General features: G+C 33.6%; 1 protein-coding gene across 10 annotated transcripts in view; it reads left to right on the top strand.

The window, feature by feature from the left end:
* LOC143228749 (alpha-tubulin N-acetyltransferase 1-like) overlaps positions 1 to 14,744 on the top strand; it is a 37,098-nt gene extending 22,354 nt beyond the window's left edge. For 8 of the 10 annotated variants that reach the window (XM_076460051.1, XM_076460052.1, XM_076460054.1 and 5 more), the window contains 5 exons: positions 629 to 696; positions 1,070 to 1,143; positions 2,889 to 2,968; positions 3,215 to 3,299; positions 3,744 to 14,744. In XM_076460051.1, the coding sequence (XP_076316166.1) occupies positions 629 to 696; positions 1,070 to 1,143; positions 2,889 to 2,968; positions 3,215 to 3,299; positions 3,744 to 3,870 (434 nt within the window). In that variant the 3' untranslated portion in view covers positions 3,871 to 14,744. The remainder of the gene's footprint in view (positions 1 to 628; positions 697 to 1,069; positions 1,144 to 2,888; positions 2,969 to 3,214; positions 3,300 to 3,743) is intronic. The other 2 variants (XR_013015446.1, XM_076460056.1) reach the window with 2 other exon arrangements.
* The last annotated feature ends 92 nt before the right edge of the window (positions 14,745 to 14,836 follow it).

Raw genomic sequence — 14,836 nt, 5'->3', positions numbered from 1 at the left:
TGTTTTGGTATATTTCGAAACTTCCATTGTAATGGTTAATTATAGAATCTGAACTCGTTCTTGATGATTGATATGTGACGGACTAAAATATCCATCAACTTAAAACAGTGTGAGTTTAACAACAATCATGTGTTACAAAGTAATAACCTGATCATAAACTTTATTTTAAAGTTATAATAAAACTTCTTCACAAACAATATTTGTAGTTTGTTTTCCATCTACCAACAAATAAAGATTCTGAGGTGATCCCACCCTTGAACACCCTACATCTCAGTGACTCTGAGAAAAACATGGTTGTACAAGAAACAATCCAACAACTTTCACACTTTGGATCTCCTCAGAATATTCAACATGGTCTAAAGTGTCAACTTCCCAAGATTGTTTGAGATTGACTCAATAGGCTGGGGGTGACTACACCAAGAGGATTTACAAAATAGAAATAGAGTTAAGTTCAAGTTTGACCCTGTTAGGAATTTCCCATAATTTCCAATTTACGTGTTTACATACATATTTTGAGAGAGATTGGCTGAGTAGACTTTGAGGAGTTAGGATGTAAATAAACACACACGTTTTGACTTTATCTGTGTATATGTGATAAGAACACTCTACTTCATTTAATTACACTTAGAAAGTGGCTCATCTCATCCAACGCACCAGAAATCTACCAGAAGAGAACAGCATAATTCTGTGAAGAAGGTATAAAATTTATGTCCAATATATATTAGATTACTTATATGAACTGTTATTATAATAACTCATATGAACTTTTAAAAAATTGTAGAAATGTTTATCACATGTTTAAAAATTTTAAGTCGGACAAAATTGTGTGAACTTTCCACAAAATATACACCAGTTTCATCAAAATGTTAATTCTAGAGTTAATGTATTTTTGTCTACTGTCTGGTTATTTCTCACAAGTTTCAATGTTTCTCTGTCTATGTATGTGTTTTGAGACTCATTTCTTAGCTATGGATGGAAAACTAATGCATGTGTTCTTTCAAGTGATTAGATTTCCTCACGTCAGTTGATTATACAAATATAATAAGTTAGCACTGTTCTTACTTTATAGTTTTCTTCAAGAATAGACCTTTCTTTAAAACCAGAACCTGTAAGCAAGAACTTCAATTCTTCTGGTACCGAGGGGTGAGTGGAATATTACTTATCCCAGAAATGTTTGTGACGTTAATTTAAGATTTTTCTGTGTGTGTGTACTAGATTTTTTTATGCTATTGTTTTTCTACACATATACCTGAATATATTCTAGTCGTGCGTAGTTCAGAGTAGGAAAAATGAAAGTGTGTAAAACAAGTGCTTGTTTCTGGCTGCTAATTTACATATCTAGGAAAAATCCGAACCTCTGCAATATATAATCAAACCATATAGTGCATGATTTCTGTTTTGTTAGGAAGATTCATAGTTTTTGACACGTGTGTGAAATAACAGCAGTTGGTTTGAGGTTAGTAATTCACAGTCACAAGTGTTGACATCTTACGTTTTGTCCTAAAGAAAACTTTCTATCTCGTGATTATAAATAAACTCACAGATTTATTTTATAATGAAGTAACTATATTAATCGATAATGTCTTTGGATTGGTGTATCTTGCAACTTATGACTTCAACTCTCTAAGTATTTGTGTTTGTCAGTTATAACATGTTGCTAGTTGTCTAAAGAACTTTATTTTAAATCAATAACAACATCTATTATTAACTGTCTCTGGATTACTGAAAGGCAGCTTTTTAAATTAATATTGTTTTAATAATAAAATTTGGAGCACTTTACTTTCACTTGTTGGAATTAATTAAGTGCTTCTTAGGTTTAACAGTGTTGATAAATAAGGTTGGATATTTATTTAGTTTCACTCTAGTCAGTTGATAATTCTGCTTCTAAATTTGTTGAAAACAAAACTGTTACGTTTAACCTTCTGTGTTTGTTCTGTTATGTTTAACCTGCTGTGTTTGTTCTGTTACGTTTAACCTGCTGTGTTTGTTCTGTTACGCTTTAACCTTCCGTGTTTGTTCTGTTAAGTTTAACCTGCTGTGTTTGTTCTGTTACGTTTAACCTGCTGTGTTTGTTCTGTTAAGTTTAACCTGCTGTGTTTGTTCTGTTAAGTTTAACCTGCTGTGTTTGTTCTTCACGTGTCTTCATTCATTCAGTTATTTGTATTAACACATTCACTGCTAACAATGTATTAACACATCAATCAACAAATGTGTTGTAACTATGTGTTAGAATACAGATAAACAGCCCTTTAAGACTGTATGGTGACCACGTGTGCAGTGTTCCTTTGTGAATAACAGAAAATTTTTTTTTACCAAGGTGTCGAGTGATGTGACCTTAAATGTTTTGCAGTGATTTGTTTTAGTCACCACTATAGCTACAAGATGGCAGGGTTGGGCTGCACAGATGTTCCAGTATGAGTGAATTTGTGTTCAACCAGAACCTGATTATGTCACTTTAGAATAATGATATAGATATGGATACTGCTAGTAGTGTCAATTGATGGATGGTGGACTCTTCAGACAATATGTGTTAATCCAATTGATATTTGTTTTACTGTACGACCTTAAGTAATGGCAGCTTTGCCATCAGAGGCTGTTCCACTTGTCATTTTCAAACTGTTTGTAATGGAGGACGTTGCAAATCTGATGGTTAGTGAAACAAAGATTGATTGAACAGTTCTTGGAATTGAACTGTCTGTTTCTCATGCCTCGAGTAAATGCTGCTAGTGGCTGGACTTCGTAGGCTTAACGCATGGGTTAAGAAAGCTGCAAGAGGGAACATATTAGGAACGTTTATATAGAAGTTGTTTAGTGATGTGTGATTAACGTATTACTAAAAAAGTACAAGGACATATTGTGTAAAGTGTAGTCCCTGTAAACTTTTACAGATGTCTCCAGTGGAGTACAGATATTCCTTCTAATACCCCCAAGTCCAGCAACCATAGCACTAATACACCTAACGAACTTGGTAAGTCTGTGTCTTTCATTGATTTGAGGTTAATGTAGATAAAGTAATGCTAATTTTTAATTAATATTTTTTTGGTAATGTAACTGAGTATCAGTTGTTTGAATATTATTTATTAGTATTATTGTAAGAAGACTTAAGTTTTCTCTTACTACTTTTGTACGTTAACCTCTACAGAAGAGGTGAACTTACACTACGATAACTTCCAAGTTGCACATTTGTAGCATTTACTTAAGAAATAAATTTCAGATTCTCAGAAAAATGAAGAAGTTATTGCTAAACGAAGTTGTAATGGAAATGCTGTAAGCCATGGAAAAGAAAATATCTCTGTGTTGTAAGTGTATTTTTATCTTAAAAGATATATTAGAAAATGCTTGTTTATTTAAAGTTATATCAATAAACTAAACTTACTGTTGGTTACATAACACCCTAATAATATGCACAAGTCTTCCAAAAAATAGTATACATTAAAGTACCTTCACCGATTATCACGTGAACCTTCTGTCTATTTTACTGATAAAGTGGGTCACTTCATCCAATATGTTACATGTAATGCTGTATCAGACAAATACAATTATTTGATCTAATGCAATTCTTGGGCCTCACCAGTATTGAGGAATATAAAAAGAAATATATATATATTACTCATTACTTTACAACATATAAACTTTCATATTAGTACTCATTGTACGGGTGATACAGGAATTTCTGTTTCAGTCTCACAAACCATAATGAAAAAAGTCATGATGCTAAATATGAAGTATTTCTGTTACTACAGAAAACATCTATACAGTCCGATCAAACCAGACACCTCCATGAGGCAGTCACCTCCCCAGAGAAGACGTCTAGAAACTGCAAGCTCTTGGAAACTTTTTGGGGTGCCTCCACCAGAGTTGGAGGACTAAAGTTAATGACTTCAGATTTATAAGTTTAACTACTCATAATTTTGCTAGCTTACTAAAAAGACTAGGTCATATTAGTCAATTAAGTTATTGTTTATACATAGATGTTAGAAAAATATTTTATTCATTTTCATGAAATTTTTTACAAAGAAAAAATTACAATTTTTTTAGGTATTTAATGAGTTCTATTGTATATTAAGAAAGTTATTCCAAAGATGTATCTTTATCATGTGTTAAATGTTACTGTGTTTTTGTATATTGTAAATAACTAAGTATATTGTGACTTCATCATGTTAACCACGATTAACTGTTAACAACATTTTTAGTTTTATACACAGTTTACAACAGCCTTAGAAAGTCTGAAACTAGGAGTTTGTTGTTATACCGAGTGATAATGGTTGTAGGAGTCTGTCATTATACCGAGTGATAATGGTTGTAGGAGTTTGTCATTATACCGAGTGATAATGGTTGTAGGAGTTTGTCATTATACCAACTGATAATGGTTGTAGGAGTTTGTCATTATACCAACTGATAATGGTTGTAGGAGTTTGTCATTATACCAACTGATAATGGTTGTAGGAGTTTGTGATTATACCGAGTGATAATGGTTGTAGGAGTTTGTCATTATACCAACTGATAATGGTTGTAGAAGTTTGTCATTATACCAACTGATAATGGTTGTAGGAGTCTGTCATTATACCGAGTGATAATGGTTGTAGGAGTTTGTAATTATACCAACTGATAATGGTTGTAGGAGTTTGTCATTATACCGAGTGATAAGGGTTGTAGGAGTTTGTCATTATACCAACTGATAATGGTTGTAGGAGTTTGTCATTATACCAACTGATAATGGTTGTAGGAGTTTGTCATTATACCAACTGATAATGGTTGTAGGAGTTTGTCATTATACCAAGTGATAATGGTTGTAGGAGTTTGTCATTATACCAACTGATAATGGTTGTAGGAGTTTGTCATTATACCAAGTGATAATGGTTGTAGGAGTTTGTCATTATACCAACTGATAATGGTTGTAGGAGTTTGTCATTATACCAACTGATAATGGTTGTAGGAGTTTGTCATTATACCAAGTGATAATGGTTGTAGGAGTTTGTCATTATACCAACTGATAATGGTTGTAGGAGTTTGTCATTATACCAACTGATAATGGTTGTAGGAGTTTGTCATTATACCAACTGATAATGGTTGTAGGAGTTTGTCATTATACCAACTGATAATGGTTGTAGAAGTTTGTCATTATACCAACTGATAATGGTTGTAGGAGTCTGTCATTATACCGAGTGATAATGGTTGTAGGAGTTTGTAATTATACCAACTGATAATGGTTGTAGGAGTTTGTCATTATACCGAGTGATAAGGGTTGTAGGAGTTTGTCATTATACCAACTGATAATGGTTGTAGGAGTTTGTCATTATACCAACTGATAATGGTTGTAGGAGTTTGTCATTATACCAACTGATAATGGTTGTAGGAGTTTGTCATTATACCAAGTGATAATGGTTGTAGGAGTTTGTCATTATACCAACTGATAATGGTTGTAGGAGTTTGTCATTATACCAAGTGATAATGGTTGTAGGAGTTTGTCATTATACCAACTGATAATGGTTGTAGGAGTTTGTCATTATACCAACTGATAATGGTTGTAGGAGTTTGTCATTATATCGAGTGATAATGGTTGTAGGAGTTTGTGATTATACCAACTGATAATGGTTGTAGGAGTTTGTCATTATACCAACTGATAATGGTTGTAGGAGTTTGTCATTATACCAACTGATAATGGTTGTAGGAGTTTGTCATTATACTAACTGATAATGGTTGTAGAAGTCTGTCATTATACCAACTGATAATGGTTGTAGGAGTTTGTCATTATACCGAGTGATAATGGTTGTAGGAGTTTGTCATTATGCCAACTGATAATGGTTGTAGGAGTTTGTCATTATACCAACTGATAATGGTTGTAGGAGTTTGTGATTATACCGAGTGATAATGGTTGTAGGAGTTTGTGATTATACCGAGTGATAATGGTTGTAGGAGTTTGTCATTATACCGAGTGATAATGGTTGTAGGAGTTTGTGATTATACCGAGTGATAATGGTTGTAGGAGTTTGTCATTATACCAACTGATAATGGTTGTAGGAGAGTGTCATTATACCGAGTGATAATGGTTGTAGGAGTTTGTAATTATACCAACTGATAATGGTTGTAGAAGTCTGTCATTATACCAACTGATGATTGTTGTAGGAGTCTGTCATTATACTAACTGATAATGGTTGTAGGAGTTTGTCATTATACCAACTGATAATGGTTGTAGGAGTTTGTGATTATACCGAGTGATAATGGTTGTAGGAGTTTGTGATTATACCGAGTGATGATGGTTGTAGGAGATTGTGATTATACCGAGTGATAATGGTTGTAGGAGTTTGTCATTATACCAACTGATAATGGTTGTAGGAGTTTGTCATTATACCAACTGATAATGGTTGTAGGAGTTTGTCATTATACTAACTGATAATGGTTGTAGGAGTTTGTCATTATACCAACTGATAATGGTTGTAGGAGTCTGTCATTATATCGAGTGATAATGGTTGTAGTAGCCTGTCATTATACCAACTGATAATGGTTGTAGGAGTTTGTCATTATACCGAGTGATAATGGTTGTAGGAGTTTGTCATTATACCGAGTGATAATGGTTGTAGGAGTTTGTCATTATACCAACTGATAATGGTTGTAGGAGTCTGTCATTATACCGAGTGATAATGGTTGTAGGAGTTTGTAATTATACCAACTGATAATGGTTGTAGGAGTTTGTCATTATACCGAGTGATAAGGGTTGTAGGAGTTTGTCATTATACCAACTGATAATGGTTGTAGGAGTTTGTCATTATACCAACTGATAATGGTTGTAGGAGTTTGTCATTATACCAACTGATAATGGTTGTAGGAGTTTGTCATTATACCAAGTGATAATGGTTGTAGGAGTTTGTCATTATACCAACTGATAATGGTTGTAGGAGTTTGTCATTATACCAAGTGATAATGGTTGTAGGAGTTTGTCATTATACCAACTGATAATGGTTGTAGGAGTTTGTCATTATACCAACTGATAATGGTTGTAGGAGTTTGTCATTATATCGAGTGATAATGGTTGTAGGAGTTTGTGATTATACCAACTGATAATGGTTGTAGGAGTTTGTCATTATACCAACTGATAATGGTTGTAGGAGTTTGTCATTATACCAACTGATAATGGTTGTAGGAGTTTGTCATTATACTAACTGATAATGGTTGTAGAAGTCTGTCATTATACCAACTGATAATGGTTGTAGGAGTTTGTCATTATACCGAGTGATAATGGTTGTAGGAGTTTGTCATTATGCCAACTGATAATGGTTGTAGGAGTTTGTCATTATACCAACTGATAATGGTTGTAGGAGTTTGTGATTATACCGAGTGATAATGGTTGTAGGAGTTTGTGATTATACCGAGTGATAATGGTTGTAGGAGTTTGTCATTATACCGAGTGATAATGGTTGTAGGAGTTTGTGATTATACCGAGTGATAATGGTTGTAGGAGTTTGTCATTATACCAACTGATAATGGTTGTAGGAGAGTGTCATTATACCGAGTGATAATGGTTGTAGGAGTTTGTCATTATACCAACTGATAATGGTTGTAGAAGTCTGTCATTATACCAACTGATGATTGTTGTAGGAGTCTGTCATTATACTAACTGATAATGGTTGTAGGAGTTTGTCATTATACCAACTGATAATGGTTGTAGGAGTTTGTGATTATACCGAGTGATAATGGTTGTAGGAGTTTGTGATTATACCAGTGATGATGGTTGTAGGAGATTGTGATTATACCGAGTGATAATGGTTGTAGGAGTTTGTCATTATACCAACTGATAATGGTTGTAGGAGTTTGTCATTATACCAACTGATAATGGTTGTAGGAGTTTGTCATTATACTAACTGATAATGGTTGTAGGAGTTTGTCATTATACCAACTGATAATGGTTGTAGGAGTCTGTCATTATATCGAGTGATAATGGTTGTAGTAGCCTGTCATTATACCAACTGATAATGGTTGTAGGAGTTTGTCATTATACCGAGTGATAATGGTTGTAGGAGTTTGTCATTATACCGAGTGATAATGGTTGTAGGAGTTTGTCATTATACTAACTGATAATGGTTGTAGGAGTTTGTCATTATACCGAGTGATAATGGTTGTAGGAGTCTGTCATTATACCAACTGATAATGGTTGTAGTAGCCTGTCATTATACCAACTGATAATGGTTGTAGGAGTTTGTCATTATACCGAGTGATAATGGTTGTAGGAGTTTGTCATTATACCGAGTGATAATGGTTGTAGGAGTTTGTCATTATACCAACTGATAATTGTTGTAGGAGTTTGTCATTATACCGAGTGATAATGGTTGTAGGAGTTTGTCATTATACCGAGTGATAATGGTTGTAGGAGTTTGTCATTATACCGAGTGATAATGGTTGTAGGAGTTTGTCATTATACCGAGTGATAATGGTTGTAGGAGTTTGTCATTATACCAACTGATAATGGTTGTAGGAGTTTGTCATTATACCAACTGATAATGGTTGTAGGAGTTTGTCATTATACCGAGTGATAATGGTTGTAGGAGTTTGTCATTATACCGAGTGATAATGGTTGTAGGAGTTTGTCATTATACCAACTGATAATGGTTGTAGGAGTTTGTCATTATACCAACTGATAATGGTTGTAGGAGTTTGTCATTATACCAACTGATAATGGTTGTAGGAGTTTGTCATTATACCAACTGATAATGGTTGTAGGAGTTTGTGATTATACCAACTGATAATGGTTGTAGGAGTTTGTCATTATACTAATTGATAATGGTTGTAGAAGTCTGTCATTATACCAACTGATAATGGTTGTAGGAGTTTGTCATTATACCGAGTGATAATGGTTGTAGGAGTTTGTCATTATACCGAGTGATAATGGTTGTAGGAGTTTGTCATTATACTAACTGATAATGGTTGTAGGAGTTTGTCATTATACCGAGTGATAATGGTTGTAGGAGTCTGTCATTATACCAACTGATAATGGTTGTAGTAGCCTGTCATTATACCAACTGATAATGGTTGTAGGAGTTTGTCATTATACCAACTGATAATGGTTGTAGGAGTTTGTCATTATACCAACTGATAATGGTTGTAGGAGTTTGTCATTATACCAACTGATAATGGTTGTAGGAGTTTGTCATTATACCAACTGATAATGGTTGTAGGAGTTTGTCATTATACCAACTGATAATGGTTGTAGGAGTTTGTCATTATACCGAGTGATAATGGTTGTAGGAGTTTGTCATTATACTAACTGATAATGGTTGTAGGAGTTTGTCATTATACCAACTGATAATGGTTGTAGGAGTTTGTCATTATACCGAGTGATAATGGTTGTAGGAGTTTGTCATTATACCAACTGATAATGGTTGTAGGAGTTTGTCATTATACCGAGTGATAATGGTTGTAGGAGTCTGTCATTATACCAACTGATAATGGTTGTAGGAGTTTGTCATTATACCAACTGATAATGGTTGTAGGAGTTTGTCATTATACCAACTGATAATGGTTGTAGGAGTTTGTCATTATACCAACTGATAATGGTTGTAGGAGTTTGTCATTATACCAACTGATAATGGTTGTAGGAGTTTGTCATTATACCAACTGATAATGGTTGTAGGAGTTTGTCATTATACCAACTGATAATGGTTGTAGGAGTTTGTCATTATACCAACTGATAATGGTTGTAGGAGTTTGTCATTATACCAACTGATAATGGTTGTAGGAGTTTGTCATTATACCGAGTGATAATGGTTGTAGGAGTTTGTCATTATACTAACTGATAATGGTTGTAGGAGTTTGTCATTATACCAACTGATAATGGTTGTAGGAGTTTGTCATTATACTAACTGATAATGGTTGTAGGAGTTTGTCATTATACCAACTGATAATGGTTGTAGGAGTTTGTCATTATACCGAGTGATAATGGTTGTAGGAGTCTGTCATTATACCAACTGATAATGGTTGTAGGAGTTTGTCATTATACCAACTGATAATGGTTGTAGGAGTTTGTCATTATACCAACTGATAATGGTTGTAGGAGTTTGTCATTATACCAACTGATAATGGTTGTAGGAGTTTGTCATTATACCAACTGATAATGGTTGTAGGAGTTTGTCATTATACCGAGTGATAATGGTTGTAGGAGTTTGTCATTATACCAACTGATAATGGTTGTAGGAGTTTGTCATTATACCAACTGATAATGGTTGTTGGAGTCTGTCATTATACTAACTGATAATGGTTGTAGGAGTTTGTCATTATACTAACTGATAATGGTTGTAGGAGTTTGTCATTATACCAACTGATAATGGTTGTAGGAGTTTGTGATTATACCAACTGATAATGGTTGTAGAAGTCTGTCATTATACTGAGTGATAATGGTTGTAGTAGCCTGTTATTATACCAACTGATAATCCATTATTACATGGTTGATATTAACAGCCTAGAATTCTGTAGATGAGCATTATTTAGGGGTGTTGATGAACCTATGTTTTATAGACAAGTAATGTTCGACAGATTAATGAAACAAAATATCTTGATAATAATTTCTACTTAACAAAAAGTAATATTATATCCTGACATGTTTCTTTGTCTTATGTGACCTGAGAAACAGCTGTGATATTCATGTTTTCAACCATACATTAATAAATTAATTAATCGGTTTTATCATTTTGTTATACTTTCTATGTAACCCCAGTACATGTCATTAGTCAGTAAGAAATGAAACTAAGGCTTTGGTGCTGGTATAGCTGTGTTTCGGTAATTGGTCTCAATAGTTAGTCCAAGAAAATAAACAATACCCGACACATAGTTGAGGTACTTTATTAGTGTTTAAGATCTATAAACTGAAACTTAAGAGTTAAAGAACAAAATAGTGGTAATGCAGGTGTATAACTGACAGAAGGTAGCAAGTTGAACTGTTTTTGTCTGCACAGAAACATAAATAATTTTATTACTTCTATTAAAAATCTAATGTTATATTACCTAACTTTTAACAAAAGTATTAACGTCACATTATAAAGTTACTTCAGTAACTGATCGCAGTTGTATTTTTATGTGGACAACTATCATTAACAAGGGTATTGACAGACTTGCATTCTTTGGACGAGTATCACTACAGCTGGTTGGTTGACCTGTGTTCTTTGGTCACATTTATATCTTGTGTGAAGTTGTATTTCACTTAAGTTTAAATGCCACAAGTTATATGAGGGTTGTTCAAAAAATATGCGGACCGACGTCATAAAACAAAATGTACTTTATTTAGAAGTTACAGGTCTGGGACCCCTTCAAAGTACTCTCTTCCCAACGCACACACTTATCCCAACGGTGTTTCCACTTGTTGAAACAGTTCTGGTACGCTTCTTTTGTAATGTCCTCCAGCTCCTTCGTCGCATTTGCCTTAATCTCGGGAATCGTCTTAAATCTTCTTCCTTTTAAGGGTCTTTTGAGTTTGGGAACAAGAAAAAATCGCAATGAGCAAGGTCAGGTGAGTAGGGGGGTGGGGAAGAACAGTGATCGAGTGTTTGGCCAAAAACTCACGAGTTCTGAGGCACAAATTTCGCAGCAACGCGGTGCATCTTCAATTTTTCGGTCAAAATCTCGTAACAAGATCCAACTGATATCCCACACTATTCAGCAAGCTCCCTGACAGTCAGACGTCGATTTGCCCGCACCAGGGTGTTGATTTTGTCGACTTGTGGGTCGTCAGTTGACGTGGAAGGACGTCCAGGACGCTCATCATCTTCAATGGACTGTCGACCATCCTTAAAACGTTCATGCCACTTGAAACATGCCGTATGCTTTATAGCAACATCACCGTAAGCCGTGTTAAGCATAGCAAAAGTTTCAGTCGCAGATTTTCCAAGTTTAACACAGAATTTCACAGCAAGTCGTTGCTCCTTCAGGTCATTCATTCTGAAATCCGCCAAACGAGAAAATCGCACTTCACTTAAAACAGCGTAGCTAATACACAAATGAAGATATCTGCAATCGGGAAATGGCGCCGTAATCAGCTGATCTGTGCGAACCTAGTGGATTCCCCTGGAACCAACTGGAGCTGCGCAATTGAAACGGTCCGTGTATTTTTTGAACAGCCCTCGTAATCGATGTTGTCAATTTTTAAGGTTTTTCAAAAAATGTTAATAGTGTTCATTTTGATAAGTGGCACTTTCTCATAATGATAACACTTAAAAAACTTGTGTGTCATTGTTGGGAAGGATATAATTGTGTTAAAAGTATTTGATGAGCATTATTTATTAGAATTAGTTTTATTTTAAATTTGTAAATTAAATAATGTCATTTTTAATGAAAGTTTGAAGACCAAACTTATTTTTAAATGTTTTTTTTTAAACTCAAAATACAAAAGGTATTGAAAAACAAATATGTACTTGCAATATTATGTCATTAACAAAGTACCTCATTTTTATTTTTCTCTACTTTGAAGAGCAGTTACCAACCCACAACTGAGTGAAGGGTGATATAGATATGGGCTTGAGTGCTTGCATCTTTCTCTCCTATTTGTATTATTTTATTTCTTTATATTTTATGTGAAACTGGTGAATGGAGGTTAAGACTGATAGACGGTGTATCCCCACCACAGTGTGGGTCCTACTTCTTCAGTCACCTCCAAAACCTAGGGTACATTCTATTTCCTATGCTATAGCATGTACCATGTGATTCTGTCAATCAGTGAGAATTTTTATTTATTTTTTTAGTTTCAGCTTGTTTTTTTTTTGTAATAAACTGAATTTAGTCAGATGTTTGGATTTACTGTTCTCAGTGCAGTCTTTCCTTTATCTGATTTAGCTCAAGCCTTAGTATTAATATTTTCATACACACACAAAATCTTTGAGAAACGCCATCATCTTATCCACTGAATGTTCACACTAACATTAAAGTAATTGAAAACAAACCATTTTTATGTATCAAAGTACTTTAATGTATTTCATTACTTCTTTGATAGGGAGCAACTATCTGATGGTTTCAGTTTTGATTTCTATATCAAAGTATTTCAATATAAGCTAGTTCTTCTTTGACAGGTAGTGACTTCACAGTAGGTTTCAGTTTTGATTTCTATATCAAAGTATTTCAATATAAGCTAGTTCTTCTTTGACAGGTAGTGACTTCACAGTAGATTTCAGTTTTGATTTTTACATCAAGGTACCTTAACACGCATTTCTTTTTTGGCAGGTAGCAACTGAATGGAGTTTTTCAGTTTTGCTCTTATGATAAGCAGACCAACATATTTATAAATATGTTTGTTTAAAAATCAAACAGTTTCAAAATTCAGTTGTAGCGACTTGCCCCCAAATCATGAACACTTTCTAAAATGATTCGAAAGTCATATGTAAGAAGTGTCAACACACAAGGTTAATCACTTATTACACATTTTTATAATTGTGTTTTTCAATAAAATGAATGTTATTTTTCTTTAGGATATTTTTGTTTTCTGTTCTTCCTTCACTTTCAGAGATATAAATTTAAAACAAATTGTACAGTTTAAACTATAATGCCCTCTCTCCCAGTTTAACCATAGTAATTAGTTTAAAATGTGATTGAAAATTACTTTTTGACACTACCTTTCGTTCGTACAATAGAAAAAGATTCAACCAGATAAACAAATTTGTATTTTCTATTGACATTTTCAAATATGCACAATACATCCTCCCATTTCAACTGGAGTGCACAGTGTAATAAAGTACATTAGACTAATTTATAATTCACTTCATATCTGAATAATATACATTTCTTTACTACAGTTTTTAAACAGTAATTAGTGTTTCTGAAAAGTGATATTTAATGGGTAGTTACTTACACATAATTATGCATGTTTTTAATTATGTAATTACCACGTTCTGGATTAATTGGTCACCTGTTTTTTGGTATAGTTGAAACGAATAGATAAAAGCATACTATAAAGGACTTTACTTCCCCAATTTCTTTCTTTTATATATAGAATACAAAAATATTTTTTTTCAGTTGATATTTTACAATAACTCCAGCAGTACTATGTGTGTAATGGCCACATTTTCCCACATGCAAAATTCATTTAAGTTGAAAAGTTTGATTTATACAACTTGTTTTAGTAAATTGTTTAAGACAGCTGTATATTACTGATCAAGAAATTCCACAGTTATACCAACTTATTGTTAATAAGTTAACAGTAAACTGACAAAAACAGTCAACTGAATTTTGTGTTTCAGTCTGTATGATCTTTAGATTTATATCACTGTGTATTTACATTACAGGTTTATGTTTTTTGTTCTACTTCTGGAAGAAAGCTGTGATATTTATGTGAAATTTTGGGCTTATGAAAGCTAATATTTTTACTTAGATTCTCTCGTGCACGATACTGACATTACGTGTTTGTACAACACTTATGAAACAGTGCTAGTAGTATCAATGAACTAAAAATTATACAGGTTCAAACCAAGGTCAGCAGGAAAGTAATTGTAATAATACACAAACTGCTGTTTTTGAAGTAGCTTTATTTTTTGTTAGCAGATCACTAAACAATATTATTGAGGTGGAAAACATCACACACTAACTGTATTTGGATTAATTGTAACTTTAGAAAAATCTGTGTTATAACTTTTTGGAATGTGTTTTTCACTCGTTAATTTGCTAGGAAATGAAACTCATTGTCAAATTTGTATTTTTTAGCATGTACTAACAGTCTCTTCTAATATTCATGTGTTTTAATGTAACCGAAGACCAATAAATAACTGTTAAAAGACTAGTCTCTGGTGTCTCTACAGTATTGTTTGGTCAATAAGGACTGTCAGAAGAGAAGTCTCATTGTTTGTAACTTGACACGTAAACTTTAACA

Source organism: Tachypleus tridentatus, chromosome 10 (assembly GCF_004210375.1).
Source record: "Tachypleus tridentatus isolate NWPU-2018 chromosome 10, ASM421037v1, whole genome shotgun sequence".
In the NCBI taxonomy this organism is placed as follows: Eukaryota; Metazoa; Arthropoda; class Merostomata; order Xiphosura; family Limulidae; genus Tachypleus; species Tachypleus tridentatus.
The sequence above is the reverse complement of the archived record's forward strand: the minus strand, read 5'-3'. Positions and strand labels throughout refer to the sequence as shown.